Source organism: Centroberyx gerrardi, chromosome 17 (genome assembly GCF_048128805.1).
Source record: "Centroberyx gerrardi isolate f3 chromosome 17, fCenGer3.hap1.cur.20231027, whole genome shotgun sequence".
NCBI lineage: Eukaryota > Metazoa > Chordata > Actinopteri > Beryciformes > Berycidae > Centroberyx > Centroberyx gerrardi.
The window spans coordinates 6,299,271-6,323,331 of record NC_136013.1 but is presented as its reverse complement, the minus strand read 5'-3'; the positions used below and the strand labels follow the sequence as shown (position 1 = coordinate 6,323,331).

At 39.9% G+C, this 24,061-nt stretch overlaps 2 protein-coding genes and 1 long non-coding RNA gene across 3 annotated transcripts in view; 1 reads left to right on the top strand and 2 right to left on the bottom strand.

The window, feature by feature from the left end:
- LOC139909618 (uncharacterized) overlaps window positions 1-24,061 on the bottom strand; it is a 230,486-nt gene that overhangs the window by 63,171 nt on the left and 143,254 nt on the right. The window lies entirely within an intron of this gene.
- On the top strand, window positions 1,245-14,562 carry pygl (phosphorylase, glycogen, liver). Its single transcript, XM_071895680.2, has 20 exons — window positions 1,245-1,507; window positions 2,491-2,592; window positions 2,781-2,859; window positions 3,371-3,474; window positions 4,386-4,517; window positions 4,775-4,886; window positions 5,184-5,266; window positions 5,575-5,712; window positions 7,137-7,229; window positions 7,584-7,730; window positions 8,676-8,839; window positions 9,979-10,093; window positions 10,381-10,482; window positions 11,263-11,410; window positions 11,894-11,952; window positions 12,074-12,215; window positions 12,812-13,019; window positions 13,131-13,265; window positions 13,790-13,856; window positions 14,230-14,562. The coding sequence occupies exons 1-20, from the start codon at window positions 1,265-1,267 to the stop codon at window positions 14,416-14,418; spliced, it is 2,562 nt and encodes an 853-aa protein (XP_071751781.1). The 5' UTR covers window positions 1,245-1,264; the 3' UTR covers window positions 14,419-14,562.
- Window positions 14,646-19,505, bottom strand: LOC139908861 (lysophosphatidylserine lipase ABHD12-like). Its single transcript, XM_071895708.2, has 12 exons — window positions 19,257-19,505; window positions 18,934-19,036; window positions 18,201-18,320; window positions 17,982-18,012; window positions 17,832-17,877; window positions 17,479-17,608; window positions 17,356-17,393; window positions 17,037-17,116; window positions 16,120-16,202; window positions 15,748-15,826; window positions 15,503-15,636; window positions 14,646-15,196 (listed from the first exon to the last, which is right to left on the bottom strand). Exons 1-12 carry the CDS (start codon window positions 19,357-19,359, stop codon window positions 15,169-15,171), a joined length of 975 nt encoding a protein of 324 aa, XP_071751809.1. The 5' UTR covers window positions 19,360-19,505; the 3' UTR covers window positions 14,646-15,168.

Below are 24,061 nucleotides of genomic sequence, written 5' to 3'. Positions count from 1 at the left end.
GTTTGGGATGCCACACAGTTCTGTTACTTTTCAACTCAACATATACTCACGCAATACATTCTGTGTCAATATGTGGCATGTTTTGTTGAAAAATAATATAATTGTGTGTTGTTCCAAACACGTAGATGAGCTGAAAATGACAAATCCCTTGAAGAATCTTTAAGTCCTATCTTTCTCCAACAGTGTGTGATTGTAACATTATTTCTGAACCAGCCAAAAACACCTTAATGTTGTTAACGGTCAAACTAGTGGGAGACATCTGAAGTCTATCATAGAGCCTCGTAAGCCCCTGGCAAACTTTTATGAATTATTAAAAAGCTACACATAGTCGCTGGGCGACACTGGATGTTATTTCTCCCACTGTACAGGTGTGTGTGTGTGTGTGTGTGTGTGTGTGTGTGTGTGTGTGTGTGTGTTATCTACATTATAACCTCATTTTAACTCCAAAGTGATTTGTTGCCCTGTTTGAGGATGGAATGTCATGTTCTGTTATTTACAATGCTACTCAAATATGTCTATGGAGACTTTTATGACTATAAAATGAACATTGTTATTACCATGATTTTGACACTTATTATGATTACTATGATTATTATGAATTATATGACTATCATTACCACATTACTGCTATTATTATGATTATTTGAAGTGTAATATGAGCCTCTGTGTTTTCTGTATGTGTGAATATTCAATAAATAGGTGTCAACAAGATGTCATGGCGCCTGAAATATCTATCTATCTAGGCCTATCTATCATCTATCTATCTGTCTATCTGTCTGTCTATCTCTATCTATCTATCATCTATCTGTCCATCCATCTGTCTGTTTGTCTGTCTATCTATCTATCTATCTATCTATCTATCTATCTATCTATCTATTATCCATTCATAAAAGTGAAACAACCAACAATGTAAACAAAAATTTATAGTATTTTCAGAAAAGCATTTTTTTTTCTTCTTCTTTTTAAGATCTTCATATAACTCACATGAGTTTGATATAACTTACTATGATAAATAGTTTATTTATTAATAGTATTGAGTTTATTTGGGTTTATCCTTTATATATCTGTGCATTTATCTTCCTGTATATTTTATTAAACTTTCCCCCTGCCCAGCTCTGCGGATCACCAGAGGCTGGCCGGGGAAACTCCCTCCCCCTGCACTCACCAATGAAAACTAAAGAGGAGGAGACTGCCGCATCAAAATCGCTTCCACTTTACCTTCCAACTTCATTCCCAGTCGGACAACTCGGGCAACCTGCCGACCATGGCGACACCTCTCACCGACCAGGAGAAGCGCAAGCAGATCAGCATCAGGGGGATTGTCGGGGTGGAAAATGTTGCCGAGCTCAAGAAGGGCTTCAACCGCCATCTGCACTTCACTCTGGTGAAGGACAGAAACATTGCGACGCCTCGGGATTATTATTTCGCCCTGGCTCACACGGTGAGAGATCACCTGGTGGGGCGATGGATCAGGACGCAGCAGTTTTACTATGAAGCAGACCCGAAGGTAAAAGTTCACCTGTCAGCCAGTCCAGGATCCAGGATCACAGCTTCGGTGTCTGAAACTGAGCTGAATCCTGTTCTTCTCCATGTCAACACACACTGTAAAAAATACATTTCACATATACTTTAGAATGTGTTTGAAGGTGTGTTCCTAAAATGTCCAAAAATGGTCATTAGACGTTATTAGACACGCCCAAAAGTTATGTAAAGTTATAATATTTTTACATGTAGATGACTTTCTTTTGAAATATATTTTTGGACAAATGGATTTTCTGCATTGCAATCTATCTGCCAACCCATAGCCTACTGTAAAAAATACATTATCATATACACTTCAAAACTTCAAAATATGCTGCTATGCTATTATGTTTCACAATATTCAAAAACCTGACCAAAAATATATATATATTTGCATGTAGATGGCATTTGAAATATGTTTTGGACACTGGAAATACATTTTCTTCACAACACTATAGATTTTGACTTTGTACCTGCAAGTATACATGCAAATATACTTTGGCCACTCAAAACAAATTTCAAATGAATGTCATCTACATGCACAAATACATGTTTGGTCAGTGTTTGTTTATTTTGAAACATATCCCTCATCATATCCTGAAGTATATGTGACATGTTTTTTTTATTTTTTTTATTTAGTTACGTGCAAAGTTTCTGTTGCATCAAGCTTTCCAAATTTCCAGGAGACATTTCTAGGTAGTTGCATAATGTTTACACAGCTATTTCCTGCAGGAAAATGTTTGCTTAATCCAAATATTTTCATGAATTCTATATTACATCCTCTGCACCTTCATTTAATAAAGACATAATCAAAAAAGAACAGCAGAAAGATTCGTTTGTGTTCAGTCTTTTGGATTTTTGTTGAGAAGTAGCTCTCTCCAGTCTCTCTGAGTGAATGAAAAGGTTTGTTTGTGCTCAGCTTTGCACTTTTCTGTGTTTCTGTCTTTACATTGCGCTCTCCTTGCCCAGCGGGTGTATTATCTGTCTCTGGAGTTCTACATGGGCAGGACGCTGCAAAACACCATGATCAACCTGGGGCTGCAGAACGCCTGCGATGAGGCCATCTACCAGGTGAGACAGAAGAGCAAGGCTGCAAACACAGGAGCCACAAACCTCACTCCAATACAGGACGAAAAAAGAGCCAGCAACATCCACACATGTCTTGAAACACACATAATAACTGATGTCCTTTTCCATTCTCTTAAAAATGTGAGCAGCAGGCTTTAGAGTTGCCTTCTTCTTCTTCTTCTCTGCTGTAGCTTGGCCTGGACATGGAGGACCTGGAGGAGATGGAGGAGGATGCAGGTCTGGGGAACGGAGGTCTGGGCAGACTGGCAGGTATCTGGCTGCACATGTTTTTAACCCATGCATTTATATGAGACAGCGAGAGAGACAGAGACAAAGAGAGAGAGAGAGAGAGTTTGTATGGTATCTCCAGCTCACAGCAGAGAGGAAAGAGAAAACAGAAAAAAATAAACTACATGCTGTTTTTAAACTGACAATGGAAAGTACTGTGCCACTCTGTTCCTTCCTGCAAACCAGGAAATGTATGCAACACCAGTTACTTTGCTTTCTTGCAAACACTTTATTGTCTCCATTAAAACAATGCTCTATTGAAAAATTCCTGGGCTACCTTGGCAGTTGTTCATCAAATACCTCTGTGTGCAAACATTTGAAGCAACTTGTAAACCTTAGCCACAGCAATGTTGCAAGAGTCGGTGTAAATTAGCACATGAACACTTATTTCCCCACTAACACTATGAACCATCCTTGTTCATTTCTCTATATAGCACTATAGATTTTGTGTTTTCGATTCTATATCTGATTGTGATTTCTTTTCTTCACACAGCATGCTTCCTGGATTCGATGGCCACCTTGGGTCTTGCAGCGTACGGTTATGGCATCCGATACGAATATGGAATCTTCAACCAAAAGATTAGAGACGGCTGGCAGGTAACTACAGCTAAATCCCCCTTTTCTCATAGAGTTCAAATCACCAAAGACCATCAATCGCAGTTGAATTGTCCCAAATGATTTAACTACAATTTATTTTGCTTATGATGATGATGCAAGGGTTTAGCTGGAACTCAGTTTCACCATACAAACAAATACCACAGCTTCTCTTTTTAAGGTCGTAGATCCTTTTTTATCTTTTATTATGAAATGATGGATTCTCCTCTCTGCTTATGTTCATGCTGTTAGGAGTCAAAGTTGAATGGGGCCATAAGTACAGATGAAGTAGGTCACTACATCACAAGCTAATCATTAACAGTAACTGAGCTTGTGGTCTGCCCCCTTTAGCACCGTTGGAGTGGTGCAACGTTGCTTGCATTAGCTGGTGGCGGTTGGCTTCAGAAACAAAAACATGATTGCGTATTTTGTGATAAGAGTTCCCACAACTAAAGGCTTTTGCCCTTTTTGGCTATTTGCAGTGCAAACCCTCAGTGTAAACATGCACTTTTGAACACTGAACTGGATTTATGCTCATCGTTCATTCACTGTGATGGATGAACCTGCACATCCAATCAGCACTGCTACTGCACAGTGTATAAAGTGATCGGTGCATTTTATTCAGCACTTCGCACAGAGTCTGATATGATCATGAACCTGATTGCGCTTAATTTAACATTGTGATACTTGATTAATCCCTGAAGAGAATTTTGTTATTCTCTTGCCCCCCTCCTCAGAGAGGCCACAGGTCAGATTCAGCTACTGAACAGCGCTGCTTGTGCTGGTAGAGATAAGGACACTACAGCACTTCAGCACTTAAACCTGAGTCATCCAGTTGAAGGATGTCTCTCCAACCACTAGGCCACCCTGCCATCCAACAGCATTATACTGAAACTTACCCTTTATCGACCTAGGTGGAGGAGGCGGATGATTGGTTGAGGCACGGAAACCCCTGGGAGAAAGCCCGTCCTGAGTACATGTTACCAGTTCACTTCTACGGACGAGTAGAAGAGACAAAAGATGGCTCCAAATGGGTGGACACTCAGGTACTGTAGATGTCTGTAAATTAGATATTGATAGGCAAGTTTACTGTAAACCTGTGAATATCACTTGGGAAAGTGGCGACATTTCTATGCAAGCTTTGCCAGTTTATTTGTCATATCACTTTGAAAATGTGTCAGTATATCAATATGAGAATTAGTCAGTTTTCTCCTCCTGTTTTTGTATTATCACCTTGTGTATCCTTACTGTGCTTTGTCTTCTTATTACTGCTGACTCGGCCTGTTTGTTGTTGTGACTGCAGGTGGTTCTGGCCATGCCCTACGACACCCCCATCCCAGGCTACATGAACAACACTGTGAACACCATGAGGCTGTGGTCTGCTCGCGCTCCCAATGACTTCAACTTGAGAGACTGTGAGTGCCAAATCCAATTTTGTCACGTGAAAAAAAACTCACTTTTTTTGCAATAAAGAATTTCACTATGGTTTTCAAAAGCTAGATGTTGCAAAGAGAGAAGGAAACCGCTGCAACACTGGCACCTTGCAGCAAGATTTCTGAGTTGCAAAATAGCACAAATGCAGTTTCCTCCTCTCCTCTCCTCTCCTGCAGAGTTTTTAATTTTAGTTTTTAACTTTAATTACGAGCACTTGTAAACACAGATGCAATCCCTGCTGTATCAAGGAAACTGAAATGTACTCCAACTGTCTTTAGTTAATGTTGGAGATTACATCCAGGCTGTTCTGGACAGAAATCTGGCGGAGAATATCTCTCGTGTGCTCTACCCCAACGACAATGTAAGTTCAATATTTACTCATTCAGCTCATGTGGGTGTGTATGTGTTTCTAAAGGCAGTGATATGCAATAAGATATGATTTTTGGGCGATGCTGATGGGCGACAATAATGGCGCCTGAGCATTTTTGCATCAATAACTTAATTATATTCTTTTCCAGGGAATATTTGAATACATATTTTTATCCCATGTCTCACATTTCTCCTGTTGCTGGGAACTTTGATCATCTGCGTTGCCCAAAAAGTTGCCTACTGTATCACGGCCTTTACTCTCACTGTGGTCTCTCCTCTCCACATAATCCTGTGCTGTAGTTCTTTGAGGGAAAGGAACTTCGTCTGAAGCAGGAGTACTTTGTCGTGGCGGCCACACTCCAAGACATCATCCGTCGCTTCAAGACCACGAAGAAGGGCACCGCCGGCCGCAGCTCGTTCGAGAGCTTCCCAGACAAAGTAGGCTTCAGAGTCGAGTGTGTACAGTGAGCTCCAACAGTATCTGGGCAGTGAGAGTGAGGCTGAAGTGCTGAAAGTCTGTTTTAAAGGGACATGAGAAGTAATCTGGCCTTTATCGACCTCTATTGGTGACCAGAGTGTTGCAGAAAATATTCTGTTGTAGGTTTTAGATCAAGGAAAACTCTCAGGGTTTACCAATGACCAGGCTGAGTCTCAGTCTCTTGCAGTTGAGTAGCTTTATTCGTGCATGGAGAGAGTACAGTTCATCATAGCATGACTTCCTGTATTCTCCACCGAGGAGAAAGTGAGTAATCTTTTTATACAGTGGTACAAATGAGCTAATAGAGAAGTGATTATTTTGAATCATGTGCTGTCTAGTTCTACCCGATTTCTGCTGACCTTTAAAATATACTCGTCAGCAGAAAAGTTACTTTAAGGACAGTTAAAACAGTGTCAGCGGAAGGGTCACTTTTGGGGCAGACAGACTATTACATTAGATGCTAGTAAAATATTAGATGTTAGTAAAATATGCATTATATACAGCAATTTTCTCTAACAAGTAGGAATTGCAACAACATTGATAGAGCTGATCTATTCCTACATAAGTCTCCTCTTGAATTGCGGTGGCCTAATTGACACATACAATAAAGTCACTTTTTCAAAATACAGACAATTAGAGCAGAGATCCAACAGAAATGTATAGTGTAGAGATAATGTATCAAGATGCAAAATACTGGAATAATAATATTGCTTTGTCATTTGCTTTTTTGGCTTGAGAAGGAAATGTGTTGCGTAGCACCGTCCTCCATCACTGAGCAGGTGAAAATTCGAGTGAAGAGGGGACTGGGAGGGTCGTGAAATTCAAAGGGCGGGGAGTTTTGGTTCCAAAAACAGAGTACGGACTGAAAAGTTAGTTTTTAAAGGCAGAAATCTCAGCACCTGGTAATCATTGAGTCATTGGTATAGATCACCAACCCTATCAAACCCTGCAGATATTATCACTTTGTGCAAGGTGTTTTCACATGGGGCAGAAAATTGTTGCATTTCTCTCTATTGGTTTTGGCAAAACACCTGCTTTGATATCACTGATTGTGCGGCCAGAAGTGCAACATGTTTAAACATTTCAACCCATAGAGAGCAGTGCAACAATAGTTTTCTGCCTTATGTAATTTAGTGTTGATTTGTGCTTTAAATAACTGCAGCTCTTTTTATGCATGGTCCCTATCTTTCAGTCTTTCAGAGTCAGCTTTTTAACTGTCCATCTAATAATGCTGAAAATAGCCTAGAAGTAAAACTGACACACTTATCACACAACAGGTTGCAGTCCAAACACTTATGGAGCCTACTGTTATTCAGCAACAATTACTGATCTGAAGAGGAAACATGCCCCCAGTCACTACATTAGTGGATGTTGTATTTTCCAGGTTGCCATCCAGCTGAATGACACTCACCCGGCCATGGCCATCCCAGAACTGATGAGGATCTTTGTGGACATCGAGAAACTCGACTGGGACACGGTGGGTGAGAATGAGATATGGCACATTGCATGGCATTACATTTTAGGCATTTAGCTGGCACGCATATTCAGAGTGACTTACAATGAGTGCAACAGTAGAAAAGGCTTAAATTTCATAGATCACCACCATCGCAAGCAACCAACACAAAGGAGGTCAAGGGTCAAAGCCATAGTGCCAAGATGTAAGAAATATTCCTGTCTGTATAATGTTCATGTATAAGAGAGAAGATTGTTCAATGTTCAATATCAAATCGTACCACAACATAGCACGTTTGCGTTGTTGACATGTAATTAACTTCAAAGCTCAGACATGATATTGAACAAGAGGGAAAGTAAACTCCTCCCTCCTCGTCAGGCCTGGGACCTCACCAAGCGCACCTTCGCCTACACCAACCACACCGTTCTGCCCGAGGCGCTGGAGCGCTGGCCGGTGGAGCTGCTGGAGACTCTGCTGCCCCGACACCTGCAGATCATCTACCAGATCAACCAGATCCACCTCGACGTACGTACCGCGGCTTACACACACAGCCCGTCATCTCAGCACCTGTAGTCTGGAAGAAATTCGAATGGAAAAGTAAAATGTTTTTAAAAGTGCCATGCCTGTGCCTTTGGTATAAGAAAGTGTATAGCTGAGCACTAGATGTCATTTCAAAGTTACATCTCTGCTTTAGCTCTCATATAGCCCAAGAGCTTTTTGGCGATGTGTAGCCCAGTTTTAGACCAAGCAGTAAATACATTATTACATATTTTAAAAATATGCACCAGAGAAGTCTATGTAAAAGATAAAGCTTTATTTTTGATACCCCAGAAGACATAGTCTAAGATGTGGGCGTCTACTAAACTTTCACTTTTAAATCCTATGTAGGCAAATTTTAGCCTAAACATTCATAACCATTTAGCTATAATCAATGTAAAATTGCTCAGTGGGATAACACTGATTAGGCTGATTCCATGAGCACGGATTAAAGGCAAATACCACTCTATTTAAGAATTGTTATTTCTTATGTTGCATATGACAGTCCAATGAGTATTTATGAACGTCAATATCTCTCTCCAAAAAACAGAGAAGACTCTAATCTGTGATGTCACACCGCTGAACATCCTGCAGCTGCTGCAGGGAAAAGAGACTAACTTTGAAAGCATAGAAAGCAAATGAGACCTTTTACAACTACAGTATTAATATTACAATCAGGCTTTAAGTTCAGAAACACAGACAGTCATCCTACTGTCGCAGTTACCAGTTCCTTCTTTTTCACTTTACTTCCTATGGAGCCGTGCAACTACATGTCATCACAGATAGAGGGGATTTCTGCTGCGGGACAAAGTAATGAATGTTCTCTCATATTGACTGAACTGTCCTATGAGATATGAAGCTGCTATTCCCCCTCCCCTATACGTTGTGTCTGTGCAACCGGCCTAATGTGTGTGTGTCTGTTTCTCACTCCAGGGGATTGCAACCCTCTTTCCAAAAGACATGGACAAGCTGCGGAAAATGTCTCTAATTGAAGAAGACGGATGCAAGAGGGTCAACATGGCTCACCTGTGCATCGTGGGATCTCACGCTGTCAACGGAGTCGCTGAGATACACTCCAACATCATCAAGACTGATGTGTAAGCCCTCTGCTGATGACACCCAGCTTAAAAAAACACATAAAGAGGTGGACAAAATAACAGAAACACAGTAACTAAATCTCTATCTGTTAGCTTTAAAAGAGGCCCGTCAGTCATCACTTTAACATATGAGTTTTCTAAGCAACTTGAAGCAAACTGTAGCTGCATTGGTCACAAAAACTACAAAATTATTTAAGGTAAGGCAAGCGGAACAATCTTGAAAAATGTATGGCAAAAACAGGGATGGATAGACAGTTAAAAGGATAGTTGCTAAACATCACATAACTCTGGCCTCAAAAATGACCACAGGAATGAATCAACACCTCTCTGACACATTCTCAACAAAGACGTACTGTATAATCTGGTGTAAAGAGCACCTGGTGTAAACTACTGAACAGTGAAAAAGTAATATGGTCTGATGAGTCAGCCATACTCCTTTTTAGCTACTTGATATTCATATATATGTGATTCAACAGATTCATATATATTAAGGTGTTTCTAGGGCTGCCCCCGACCAAATATTTTCCTAGTCGACTAGTAGTCGTTAGTTCAAGCCATTAGTCGACTAGTCGTCGCACGTTTATGATAATAATTTAATTATTTAAATTTTTTTTTTTTTTTAAAAACACACCCAAGTCGCGGTTACTCGCAGTCAGAAACACCGGTGAAATACACTGTGGTTCACCCAAAAAAAACACACAATAGGCGTAGGCTATCAGTTGCTTGCTTTGAGCCCCGCTGCTGCACAGAGTGCTGTCCGCTTGTTTATTCTAAGTTTATTAATATTGAACATGTCATGTGTCCAAATTGCACCAAATCCGACACTGCACGTCCTTGGGTCCCCAGCAATACACCCACCAAGTGCAACCCTGGTCTAATAACTTTTTAACGACAAGGCGCAGCTCCCGAATGGAGTTTGAAAGGTTTTTTTGTTGTTGTTTTTTTTCCCTGCGACTAACTGACCAATGAAAACTTGGTCGACCAAGACTCTTCTCATCGACTAACGTTTGGTCGACTATTAGGGGGCAGCCCTAGATTCAACAGATTCGTATATACTAAGGTGTTTCTATTACTTTGTCCCCTCTACGTTATCAGTTGAAGTTCCTCCTTCAGAACAGTTTCCTGTTTTTCTTGTCTAGATTCCGTGATTTCAGTGAACTGGAACCAGAGAAGTTTCAGAACAAGACGAACGGCATCACTCCCAGACGCTGGCTGCTGCTCTGCAACCCCGGGCTGGCGGAGCTTATAGCCGAGGTCTGACCACGCTGACACAGGAACAAACACATGAGCGAGTGCCAAGAGATGGTGTAGCGGTTAAGACCCCTGCCTCCGCAACAATATATTACCCAGCTGGCGCACGATCGAATCTTGGCAGAGCTTTCTCTCCTGTGTCTCTTACAGCCTGTTCCACTCAGCTTTCCAAATAGCTCAGTAAAATATATATATATATATGAAGTAGAATGAACTACACACTCTCCTTATAAAAAGCAGGTTTGTTTTGCACATCCAGATTTATTTGTGACCTTTAATATCTTCTTTAGGTTATCGGGGAGGATTATGTGAAAGACCTCAGCCAGCTAAGGAAGCTGAACGACTTTGTCGATGATGCTGCCTTCATCCGGGATGTCTCTAAAGTCAAACAGGTAGGGTCCAGCCTCGGTTTGTTTGTACATGCAAATGATAAAACAAAAAGAGAGGAGATGAATGAAAGAAATACAAACTGTTCAGGTGCGATAAAAAGACACCCAGAGGGAAAATATCCCACCTCAAAATCGAGATGACAAACAAAGCCACAAATGAATTGGACATCAAAAATTCAGCAGTGAGGAGAATAGGGCATGGTAATATCCAGATGGTGCATTTGTATTTTGCCCAGCAGGCTGTTATGGTTCAAAGAAGGAAAAATAAGGCTTGCTACGAAATTAGAGGCTCTATCATCTGACATGAAAAGAGGTTACAGGTTAACCATGTAAACATGTTTTGATAAATTGCCCAATTGGTAGAATAAATGTTCCATAGCATATTGGTCCCTGTTATGGCTGCATGAATGTCTATACATAGCATGTGCCATTTGGTGCATGCTTTTGTCCAAAGTGCCCTGCAGTGCCATGAATGCATGCATCTGAAACATGGAAGGCTTTGGTGGGAATATAAACCTCCTAACCCTGGGAGTGTAACTTGTACGTCTCTCTACACATCGGTTCACACATGACGATATCTCTCAGTCATTTGATATTTCTGCATGTCATAACAGGCAAAGGGCAATACAATCCGATTTATCTGTGGATTGCAAAATTGCATTTTGCTGCGTTAAAGCCAGTACATGTCAGCACAGGTCACAGGCCACAGCTGTGATTCAACAGCTTCACCTTATCGAATGACTCCTTTCCTGCAAGTCACGTATTTCTCATTTTCTCTCAAAGGACAACAAGGTGAAATTCGCCCAGTACCTGGAAAAAGAGTACAGGGTAGAAATAAACCCGTCCTCCATGTTTGACGTCCATGTGAAGAGAATCCATGAGTACAAGCGTCAGCTCCTCAACTGCCTGCACATCATCGTCATGTACAACCGTATGTGAACCGCTCACACCGCATTAGTCATGCCAGAGAGTTTCACATGTAATCACAGGTCTGCTATTCTGTGAGCGACAACCTCCCTGACTCCATCTGACATGCCCTGGTGTGGGAAACCCCACCCATCCGGTGCTCCAAGCAAGTTAAAACAGACACTAAGAATTATTTGCAACTGCCATTTCAGTCAGGTGTGGAATTTTCTCCACAACCATAAAACCACATACAGACTGCTATAAACACGGGCAATAATGTATAATAATTACAATTATTATAATAATTGTATTTATTTATTTTTTGTCTTACTGAGCTTTGGTGTTCTGTTCTGTGCAACAAGCAACTTCCTTTTACCCAGAAAAAAATACTGACTTTCCCTGCATATAAATCTATTTCCTTTTGCTGGGAATATTCCCCAAAAATTTGCTCAGCAAATATTAACACTATAACTATCACTCATAATCAATGTGTGTGTTTTTTTTCAAGGCATCAAGAAGAACCCCACTGCACCTTTTGTACCACGGACGATGATCATCGGTGGCAAGGTAGCGGCTCAACCAGACATGATCGAACAGCTTTTACGGAGACACTAAAATACTGCAAGTCAGGAAGTGTGATTTTTTTTTTTTTTTTTTTTTTTGAACTATCCACCGTCTCCCCCTGCAGGCCGCTCCCGGGTATCACATGGCAAAGAAGATCATCAAGCTGATCACCTCTGTGGCTGATGTGGTGAACAACGACCCAGTGGTGGGCAACAAGCTGAAGGTCATCTACCTGGAGAACTACAGGGTCTCCCTCGCAGAGAAAGGTACCATGCAGAAAACTCTCATATTAGTAACCTTTTTCTTTTTATCCATAACAAGACAAAATGCATGTTGACCGATGCACTTTAATCTTTTGCCATGTCATGTATACATTTTGCATTTGTCAGCTTGATGGTTATATGAGAAAACTCTTCTGCCAAGTGCCTCATTATATTTCATTGAATTATTCTCATTCATAAGATAATAAAAATTCAATGCACCATGTGCAGAGATTGAGTAGCACTGACAGTCACACCCCTCAAAAAGCAACATGTCTTGTAGCAGCATTGCATTCTGGTCTATTGAGGCTACTGTGGGTGGAGAAATTGGTCTCTGCCTCTTCTGTGATTGATTGTTGAATGTCGGTGCAAAATGGTGAGTCTACACAGAAGCTCTAGCTCTTTGATTCTGAGGGACTGACACCAAAACCTGACATTTACCGTTGATGTTTTAGAACATTTTTCTGTTTTCTGCAAATCTACAAAGTCTTAATTAGAGGGGATGGGTCGCTGTTTTCTGTTGTTTCTTCATGACGGGTGTATTTTTATATAAAAATCATGCGGATTGCAACTTTAATTGTGATGATCTCGTCTTCCTACAGTGATCCCTGCCACAGATCTGTCGGAGCAGATCTCCACTGCCGGCACCGAGGCCTCAGGAACAGGCAACATGAAATTCATGCTGAACGGAGCGCTCACCATCGGCACCATGGACGGAGCCAACGTGGAGATGGCCGAGGAGGCAGGAGAGGAGAACCTCTTCATCTTCGGCATGAGGGTGGAGGACGTGGCTGAACTGGACAAAAAGGGGTACAGGGTTCTTTTTTTATTCCGATTTTGTATTGCATTTTTGTATTATCTTTTCTGTATCTTTGTTTATGCTGCTGAAAATACCCCAATTTTTGTTTCTTTTTTTCTTAGATATAATGCCACGACATACTACAAGAAGATTCCAGAGCTGAAACAAGTCATGGACCAGATCACAAGTGGATTTTTCAGCCCCAAAAATCCAGAGCTTTTCAAAGACCTCACCGACATGCTCTTCAAATACGACCGGTGAGCAACATACAGTAAATTACTGTAACTCCGCATTTGGTTCGGTTCCATTTCAAAATACTATATATCCATATTTAAAAAGTTACTTGAAATTCGTCACTCGATTCCATCTCCAAAAATGTTATCATTTGGTAGGCAAAGGTCTTAGAATGGCTAATAACCAAGACTACTTTTTGGGGTTTGCTGCCGTCTAATGGATAAAAGCATGCTATTGCAAATCCATCTGTTATTGGACTCTATAGATGGTGACATCACCTGGTACCAAAGATCAGCCAATAGCAGATGGCAATTGCAATAGCACAATTTGAACCATTAGATGGGAGCAAAACCACAGAAGTGTTCTAGGGTTTAGTTACTCTTTAATGTGTTTTTTATCTCTGTTTTACTGTGAGGTCATCAATCATTTTGCCTTAGTAGGCATCAGTTTTTTCAAATCTTGGATCTCTCCTCATACACTTATTTTTGGCCTTTGTTGGGAGTTTTTGGACTTGAGCTCACTCTATTCCCTTCTGCTCTCTCTTCAGTTTCAAAGTGTTTGCAGACTTCGAAGCCTACGTGAAAAGCCAAGAGAAAGTCAGCAAACTGTATCAGGTAACATTTGCCTCAAACAGACAAGGATCTAATCATATTTGCAAACAGTTTTTATGGTTTGTATTAGTCTTCTTTGGTGCCAGATGGGTGGGCTTTGCCAAAGAGCGCCAGAAACTTTAGACACCCACAGGAGAGCATTTAATGGTATTATATTTGACGTGATTGACAACTTAGCTGACACTACCTTAATTGTCCTGATGCCGTCAAACCCCACCCCTCTGGTACTCCATGCAGGTTAATACAAACGCTAAGAATTATGAGGAAATTGAACTCAAACTGCCTAAAACTGAACTTGTTTCACAGAAAGTCTCACAGAAGCATGTTGAAGCTGTGCATAATTAACATCTGCTTATATTTTTTTTTGGTTGAAAAGAATCCAAAGGAGTGGACGAAGATGGTGATCAAGAACATCGCGGCCACAGGCAAATTCTCCAGCGACCGAACCATCACAGATTACGCGACCGAGGTGTGGGGGGTGGAGCCGACCGACCTGAAGATCCCGCCTCCAAACGAGCCGCGAGAGGCCATCGAAGAGACCGCCAGGGCTTTGAAGAAAATGTGAGGCTGTTTCAAGACCAAATGGCACTGTTTAGGTTTACAATTTACAATCAGAAACGCCCTCTGCACAGCTCTTTAATTTCTGCACACTTTTTATTTTCAAGGCATTTCAGCCAAAGCACTTGCATCAATACATGTCTGTTACAGTCTTTCAACACCGACACATAAACAGTAAACCAGGAGACATTGTGGATAATGAGGTCAAATATTATTTGCAATTAATTCTTCATGTTTGTTTTAACTTGCATGGAGTACAGGATGGGTGGGTTTTTCTGCATTACATGAATTCGGTTGTCAATAGTCGACTAAATTGATTTTCAATTATTTTCCTGTGACTAAACTTTATTTTAGCCATTCTATTGTCCTTGGTGACAAACCCCATCCATACTCCATACATGGATTAAAACAAATGCTATGATTTATTTGCAGATCCTCTTTGACCCTGGTCTGATCACATCTTGTCTTTTCGTGATTGATATAACTTGGTGAAGGCAAAATTCTAACAAACGTACTTTATTTGTGCTGTATCTCATCCCAGTGTTGACAATAAAAACCATACTGCATAGTGGAATGTGAAGTGCTCTTGTTCCAGTTTTTTCAGAAGAAGTACACGCACTATGTGGTGGAAAAATACATCTGTCGGAATGTAAAAGTTTGTCTTGCAATATGTACGAGCCAACAGGAGAAGAAGAGAGATAAAACCAATAAGAAAACTGCCAGACAGACTTCACTTCTCTGGAGGGTGAAAGCTGCTTTACTGTCTCAGGTTTTGTAGAAATTTCCTGCAATGACAAGCAGATAAAATATTAAATTCATGTCCATTTTTAAACTTAGGTTCTCTGAGGGAAATATGGTTTGTGGACAGGGTGTACAATTAAAACACATGATGACAAAAACACAGAAAAAACCCAATAAACCCAATAAAAACATAACAAATTACTACAACATATACCATATAGACAAACATTAGCCCATTTAAACTGGTATATTGACTGATACATGTAGTGTACACCTGTATTTTTAGTTTTTGTGCACTAGTATAGCATGTATTGTAAAATTCATGTCAATTTTAATGATCAATAACTTACACAACCACACTTGACAGATTGGGATCTAAGTAGATTTTGTTGTGCAAGTATCCAAGACTTGCGCTGTAGGAGATCATCTGAACCTGAACCTCCGTGTTACGCTCTTTCTGAGTCTGCAGTGAAATCTGGTACAGCTGCGGACAAAAACGCAAAGAAATTCAACATGGAAGCAGACTCCCACACTGTAAGAAATAGAGGAAAACATTTGAGCATTCAAGGGAAGCATGCAAAAAGCTCCACTGTACCTTGAGCCCCATGTGATAGGGCACAATATCATCATCCTCTGCATGCAGTAGGAGAAGTGGACTGGTCAAAGTCTTTAAACTGTGTCGACATTGAGGTAAAAAAAAAAAAGTAAAAAGTGTTCTCTATCATTGACACACACATGGATTTGATCAAACGTGTAACAAACCCAAAACATACACCACAGTAGCTTATATGACCACAGTTTTTGGTCAGTAAAGCTGTATAAAATTCATTAAGCACCATTTTATTCTAAGTATATAAGTTTAAGTTATTAAAGGATGATAAAGGTTAGAGAAATGCACCACCAACTAGCTTAAGCGATGGTTCTTTTCAACAGGACAGGCACTTTTTCATAGTCATGCTGTACTTACTTTTTCTCATTAGCAAATACTATGTTGTTCATTTCCAAGATGTTCCAAAGCAAGCTTTCAAATCCTGGGAAGAACATATACATCTGGAAAAAAAAAGAGTTTAGAAATTATGTAGAATTGTCAACTCTTATAATAACATACAAATAGTTGCAGGATAGAAATGGGTGTTTAGTAAATATCTGCCCATTTTATGAATTAGGGGAGAAGGGGGTAAGGTGAGCCTGTGGGTAAGATGAGCCACCTCTTGTATCTGGATAACAATACACAAAATTAATCATGTAATCACAGATTTAGGAAGGATAATTAATTTTCCTGAATCTGTGATGGACAAGTGTTTTTTGCTGTCAAGTGATCTCATCATGGTAAAGACGTCATGATTCTTGTATCTAAATGGAAGTAGATATTGAGGCTTTATTACTGTATGTATTAGTTTAAGGCTGTATACGGTACAATATGAAGTCCTAAACTTGGCATAACTGTGGGCCTGAGTTGCTGTGTGAAGCAGTTTAGTCAAAATGGTGGTTGTGGGATAAAATCTGCCTTTAAATCTGGGATAAGTTGTGCCAAAAGATCAACTGTATTAGCTACAGAAAGTGTTTTACTTTCAACTGATGCTCAATAACCTTATGTATGCATAGCAAATATTTCTTACAAATAAATTCACATTTATTTTGCCATAGTAACAAATAAAAAGTTGCTCATTTTACCCCTTTCTCTTTTTCTATTTGCTGAACAGAAGTAAAAAAACAAATCTTCATGTCTTCATGTCTGTTTTGTTTTATAACTGTTTGCACAAGGCATTCCTCTTTTGAAACAAAAGGAAATTGAGACAGCTGTGTTTTAGTGCAGAGGATTGGTAAACACCCGGAGGGCTGCAGACAGACAGAAATGCCACAGACGGCCACAGACGGCCTCACCTTAGTGATTGGACGGCTGGCTACCACCTCTCCAATGCTGGTGTATGGAGCTTGAAGGATTAAAGCATCAACAGCAGACCCTGATATTAAAGACAGTGGCAGAGTATAAAACAACAAATAAATATAGATGGATGTTATTTCTTTTAATTTTAGAGGCTTGTGAAGTCAGTGTTTATGACCACATGCCACACTAAGTGCTGTTGTGGGTTAATTTACACATGAAATGCAGTTTATGGTTCATCATATTGATTCAGTTTGATTTTTCAGTTGTTGCAAACAGTAAATTAGAGGCACCTGCCCTTAAAAGACTTCAACTCACCTTGCTCCTGTAATTTCAGTGCAGCATTGGTTGCCACCCTGTACAAAAAAGAACGATCTATTAGTGTCATGGACGGCAGACATGATTCATTAACAGAACGAGGCCGGACAGGGACTGACTGACCCGGTGCCGAGGGAGTGTCCCCACAGACAGACCAGACTCCCACTGCTGTGTGTCTTTACCCACTGGTACAGATAGAGGGCGTCGGTGGTCAGCCCAGCTTCACTGGGCTCCCCACTGGAGTCTCCAAAACCTCAGAAGAAGAAATAAGAAGCCTCAGAATCACAACACAACATGTAAAGACAATGTATTGACTGACAAGAGAATATGTCGGTAATAATGATATATACTGTATTGCAGCTCTGGATAAACATCTATCTACTGGTCTAATTTCCACCTCTTATGTTCTAGAAGTTTAATTATGTTTGAGTTTCGCAGAAAAATAATCACTTGAAAAGCAATGTTGGGTATTTTACCTCTGTAGTCTAAAGACAAGACATGATACCCCACAGCGCTTAAGATCTAGAGAGAACACAAAAATTTGCATTTCATCCAACGCTGAAAGTCAAAACTGTTGCATTAACCAAAAGCTGAAAATCAGTCATGTTTTAGAATAGAAACCGTACCTTCGCCAGTTCTACTCTGTGATTTAAAGCCCTGTAGAAATGAAATGACAGGAGTGAATTTAAACACACAAGAGGCTTTCAGGCTCATTTATTCTGACCCACAACTCTCTGTGTTCATTGTGCCTATGGATAAACCCAGGGGCCTGAGAGATCATGTAATACCCACTAGACTCCATTAGGACTTATTCAAGGGTCTCTATCCTGCTGCACTTGTCCCACCTGGTCCCCGCGTTGCCATGGAGATAGATAATAACAGGGCGTCCGTCTCCCAGAGTCTCCCGGTACCACTCAGGGCCTCTCCCCGCGGCCTCCTCCCATTGGCTGGCAGGGAGCGTATGCCTGTGAGACACAAAGATAGCACAAACAAAGAGTGTGTTGTGAGATATAGATTTGTGTGGTCTTGTGTACGCTCAATGGGAAGATCGTCGCCATGTTCACTCCACCGTACCTAAAATGTATGCTGTATCTCATGGTCAGGGTGGGGAATTGGAATTGAATTGGAATGTCAGGAAACAGAATTGGAACTGAACTGAATTCCATGAAATTCCATGAAATTCCACTTCTAAGAGAGGTTGTCTTGACTCGCTAAACATTGTAAATCAAACGTTATGAATCAAATAAAAGACAGTTAAGCAAATCAAATGCATTCATTCATAATGTATGTATTAAGATTACATGTTATGCAGGATCAATTCGCAGCTCATTTTCATTTGTTGTTGATATTCAGTATTGATAATATACTGTATAACACTATGGGTATAATCTCAGATATGTGGTAAGAAAAAACAAAACAAAAAAACATGGAATTTCACAGAATTTCATTCCAATTCTGTTTCTTGTAGTTTTTTTTTTTTTCAAATACCAATTCGACTTCATTCATGAATTGACCCCAACCCTGCTCATGGTGTTGTGAGGTATACAGACACATAACAGAGACCCATAAATAACCCACCATACTCCCACTGAGATGCCCTCCTCAGTAGTGAGGTAGAAGTTGCAGGTGTGGTTCAGCAGCTCCTCAGGTCTGTCAAGATCCACCAAGAAGGGAATCCTCACTGCAGCCACAGTAGACAAAAAGTACACATGGTCAGCAAAGTTTATTACACTATGTATACATATTTTGCATAGTACAAATAGTACACATAGTACATTGTGTCTTCCTTGCAAACAACTATCATTTATGACATTTAACGGATAGAAAACATTGATTCACATTGATCTGAGGTTTAGTGATTGTACATTAAATAGAAACATAGACTGAAAAGCACTACTTACACAAGTGGGCATATATGACATGGCCCAGTATCCAAGGGAACAGGTAGAGAAGGACAGGTGCAGAGACATAGACAGTGATCACAAATAACACAGCCCTCTTCATTCTTGGCACAGGCAGGGGTTTTTTTGTCTCTCAGCAACAAGAAAATCTGCTCTGCTGTCCGAAGACTCACGCTTCCTCTTCCTGGTTTGAAGTGGGAACCGAAGAGGAATTCAGCTGGGCTTTCCTGCTGACAACATGAGCATTGTGAAATATAGAGAAATTAGGTCAATGTTCAAGTGAGACGAATCTATCCTCTGCTGCTATTGGTTCATGTTCAAACCAGAGATTCAAACATGCAGTGCAAGAGAAGGAAGTAGTACGAGAAAAAAAGGATACTAATAAATAAATACAAATACAAACAAATAAAGGGGGATAATGGGCAGTACAACTGTCACGCGACCCTGTACAACTGATGCTAAAAAAGCATTAATAAACCGTGGAGACGTTTCCTGATACAAATGCAGGAAACTTGTCATCTCACCCAGTGCATTGTGGGTATTGGAGTCTTTGTTATTATCACAACACAACAGAAGTTCAAATGGCTGTATTTTCTTCAAATCTCAACATATCGACACGTGGCGAGGCAGATATCTTTAAAATGACGTTTCTGACCAAACTGTAGAATTTCAAGTCGATTGATTACTTTGTCATGAATTTAAAGTTTGTTGAATTTTGGTTTGTTGGATAGAATGAAAAATGCTAGGTTAATAACTTGGCCATTATAGGATCGATCACTTTGCTTTTCGCAAACTATAAGTAAAGGCATAGCCAATTAAAGAGGAATGCCACCCATTTTAAGAATTCACATACGTTATCTCTGTGTCCCAGGACAGTTCAGTCAACACTTGTGAACTTGCATTGCTCTTTCCTAAAGCTAGAAATTAAAAACCCTTGAATCTGTGATGTCACTGGGATGTAAAATCAGTGGCTGCTCCATTTGCTTTATAGACAATGATGCAGGCTACTTGCCAAATTTCAAGTCATTCTGACCTGCGATTCATGAGAAGAACAGTTTTAAAGGTTTTTCAAAAATTCAAAAAATGTATGGCAGACATTATGGGTCCTGGAGGCAAAAATGTTCAGCATGTCCAGATACCGTATGCACCTGTACCAAGATTCACATCTCTGTGAAGAGTCAAAGACTTTTAGGGGTGATTATAACGCCCCCTATGGGCCAATCAGTATCATCCTTCCTCATCAATTCCAATTCAACTGAGGAACTGGAATTGGAATTTGAAAACCCACAGGGAACAGAATTGGAATTGAATTGGAATTTTAGGAAGTTGAATTTAATTGTTAATTGTTTAATTGTTTAGTTTACATGTTGTTGTTATTTTGTTGTTTTTTCTGACCACATATCTAAGATTACATGTCTTAGATGTCTTGGAATTTAATGGAATTCAATTCAGTTTCCTGTCATTCCAATTCAATTCAATTCAATTTTGTTTCCTTAGAGCTGGGTGCAATTGTAATTCCAACTCCAGCAGAAATTGGATTGAAGGTTACCATGTATTCTCAATTCACTTCATGAATGCCCCCATCCCTGGTCCAGGTTATGAGTCACCAGGACTACACTATATCCTGTGCCATCTTAGAAAAAACGTTACCCATCTATGAGTTATTGGACTGAATACTTAATGAGAATAAGAATGATGAGAATGAAAAGTAAGAATCCCTAGACACATGATGGTGATGTTATATATCATTTGGTCCACAGTGGGCCGGACTGTGGCCATCTTGGTCACCGCCCCTTCCTCCACCAGGCGCTTTTCAAAATCCGCTACAAGACAGAAGATGCAGCCGCGGACACAAAGCAGTTCCCACAGAGCCTCGTAGCAACAAACACTGAGGGTGTTTAGCAGTAAAAAAAAATAAAATAAATAAAAATCCCATCTCCAAAAGCTTCGACCAACTTGTCTACATCATAACATCACTTACCCGTCAACTTCAGGAGAGAGGATACCTGCGAGGAAACCACGACGTGATTATGGGAGAAATGTTGTAAAACTTTTTTTTTATACCCGCGTATAATCACCAGATTGGAGCCAGAAAGGAGGTATCTCCCAGGTTCGGAGACTTTGGTGAGTATTATCTATCAACATTAAACCTATTTCTTTACTTGCCGGTACTGGTGTGCCTTCTGTGTTTAAAGATTAGATTAAACCAGAGAATCAACAGTTAGCTTACAGCCTTCCTCCCAACACGCCTGCCTGGATAATTAGCCCATTTAGCCTAGCCCATTACTTTCATATGAATGTCCTGATTAGTTTAGAGCACTTTACTGTTAGTTAGGTTTTATCAGGCCCCAGACTTTTTTTTTAGGCTCGGGTTTATTCGGCTGTAGTCGATAGTGGATCAAACTGCATTCAGGCATTGTCTAGACAACTGTTGACAGTGTTTCACTTTCCAATGAATGATGATACATTGAGATTACCGCTGAGTAACTGATATGAGACATTGTAGCTTTAGAAATGATCCTCCGTTCACTTGTGCAGACTTTTGACTTTTAGCCTACCTGTTCCCAAAGGCCTTGAAAATCATTGAAATCCGTGTGGTCTTGAGAAAAATAAAATAAGGCCCTAGAAGTTTTTGAAAATGAATGGATCGTACATACTTGACTTTTTTTATTTGAATAGGGACAGAGACATTTAAATGAAAATAGTCTGATGTCACATATCATAACATTTATAGCCTAAGCTAATTTGCAATGTTTGTCCCTAGATGGGCTTTTGTAAAAACACTGTTAAAAAATATATATAGAATACAACAGATATAGAGTACACATACAAAAGGACATTGTTAACATAAGACAGATAGTACCAAAAAAAAAAAAAGATAACCTGGTATAAGAAAAGGAAACAGGGAAAAAAGAGAGAGTCACTGTTACCCAAATTCATCAGTATGCTTCAGCTCTCTGGACCTTTCTCCGTAGGACCAAAACTTCACATCCTGAGGAAAACCCTGTGATGGATATTTGTGTTTATATAGCAGCAGTTTTACATTAAATGATTTCACTATAATTTCTTGACTTGACTTAATCATGAGTGTAAAAAAAAAAAAAAAAAAAAAGGTCTCTGTGATGCCAAATTTTGACCAATGTCATGTCTTACCCCAAAACATGCCAATTTTGAGTTCTTGAATTTCACCAAACAAGACATTGAAAGTCAGTGAGAAGTCTTGTGAGAAGAGTGATTTGCAGGTTGATGACTCACTTTTTCCACATGATCATGGTGGAGATGCTGGCCGATGATGGCATTTTATGTAGAAATTATTTTGGCCAACTAGTAGAAATGGGGATAAGAGTAAGAATAACTAAATAATAGCTAATAACTAAAGTTTTTCAGTTAATTTCCCTGCACAATAACGCAAAAGCGAATACTAAAGCAATATTAATATCAACTGAAATCTTATGTCTTATGATGATACCTGTAAAGTCAAAGATAAATTACATGTATGGATGTGAAAATTAATATCACAATAATTATAAAAACTATTTAGATATTGACATAACATTATCTTCTAACATATGCAAAATCACATGTTCAGTAACCAGATTGATGTTTGTATATTGTTTACATTTGGTTTTTATTTTTATATTTATTTATTTTAGTCAACAGAATTGCATGTCACGATAGCTCAATACCATGATTTCTTAACGAGATGATTGTATTGAAAGATGATAATATTGAATTATTTCCCATGCATGGAGACAAGAGTTTGTCACCGTCGCCTCACCTTTTATTATCTCCCACCCCAAAAAAAGAACAACAAAATCAGAACGTACCCTTATTATACCAGGCTGATGGCTAAGAAGCAAAGTGTTGAAATATCAACAATTAATCAACAATTCACACCAGTATAAGTGAATGCTGGGACGGTGGCGAGGAATCGGATTAACCTCCTTCTCATGACCCGGCTGGACGGGTCCGATTCTCCGTCCACAGCAGCTGCCAATCCACACCAGGCAAGCAGGATAATTGGCTTGCTGCAAGAAAGCAAACTGAATCAGAGTGACAACATTTAGATAAGGAAAGTGTGTGTGCAGTGAAAACTTATTTAGTAAAATGCTGGACAGGGAGGAGCTGTTATGCATAAAAAACACATTGATAATAAACGCATTTCCTTTATTTGTTTGGGTCATTTAGGCTTATTTCTTGTTTTGTTGGCTTTGATGCTGCTACTTGACAAGGCACTATAGATTAATTAGCCTACGACTAGCTGTCATAATGCTGAGCCATGTTTTTTTTTTCTTGCATTTTATTAGCCGCTGAAATGTGCAGATGCAGAATACTGATTTGCTTTTTGTGGACGGCCCATTGTCTGTGTTGAATGGGTACCCCGAGTCTGGGCTGTGGGGGACACCTGGCTGAAAGTGCTTGATGATCTCACTGACAAAGAGCAGCTGGAAAAGCAGGGGGTAAGATGGGAGCTTTTAGTATAGATGTGTAGGTCTGACTGGGAAATCTCTAGTCATTTGCTGTAGCGGTGAGCTCTTATCCTGCAGCCATGGCGGAGTTGAATTGATGCTCTTTGGTTTGATTAAAAGATGATTTTGAGGGAATATCAGATCTTTAATTGATTTTGCAATGATTTTAAACTGAATTCAACTCTGCTGCTCTGATATACAGCTTGTATGTGATGCTGTTATAAGGACACAGTGAACTAAGAGGAAAGATGCAACTTTATTGATCCCCATGGGGAAATTAAATCTTTAATCAACACTTAGATTGTGCAGAAATGTGTCCAGAGGAAAAAGCAGTGC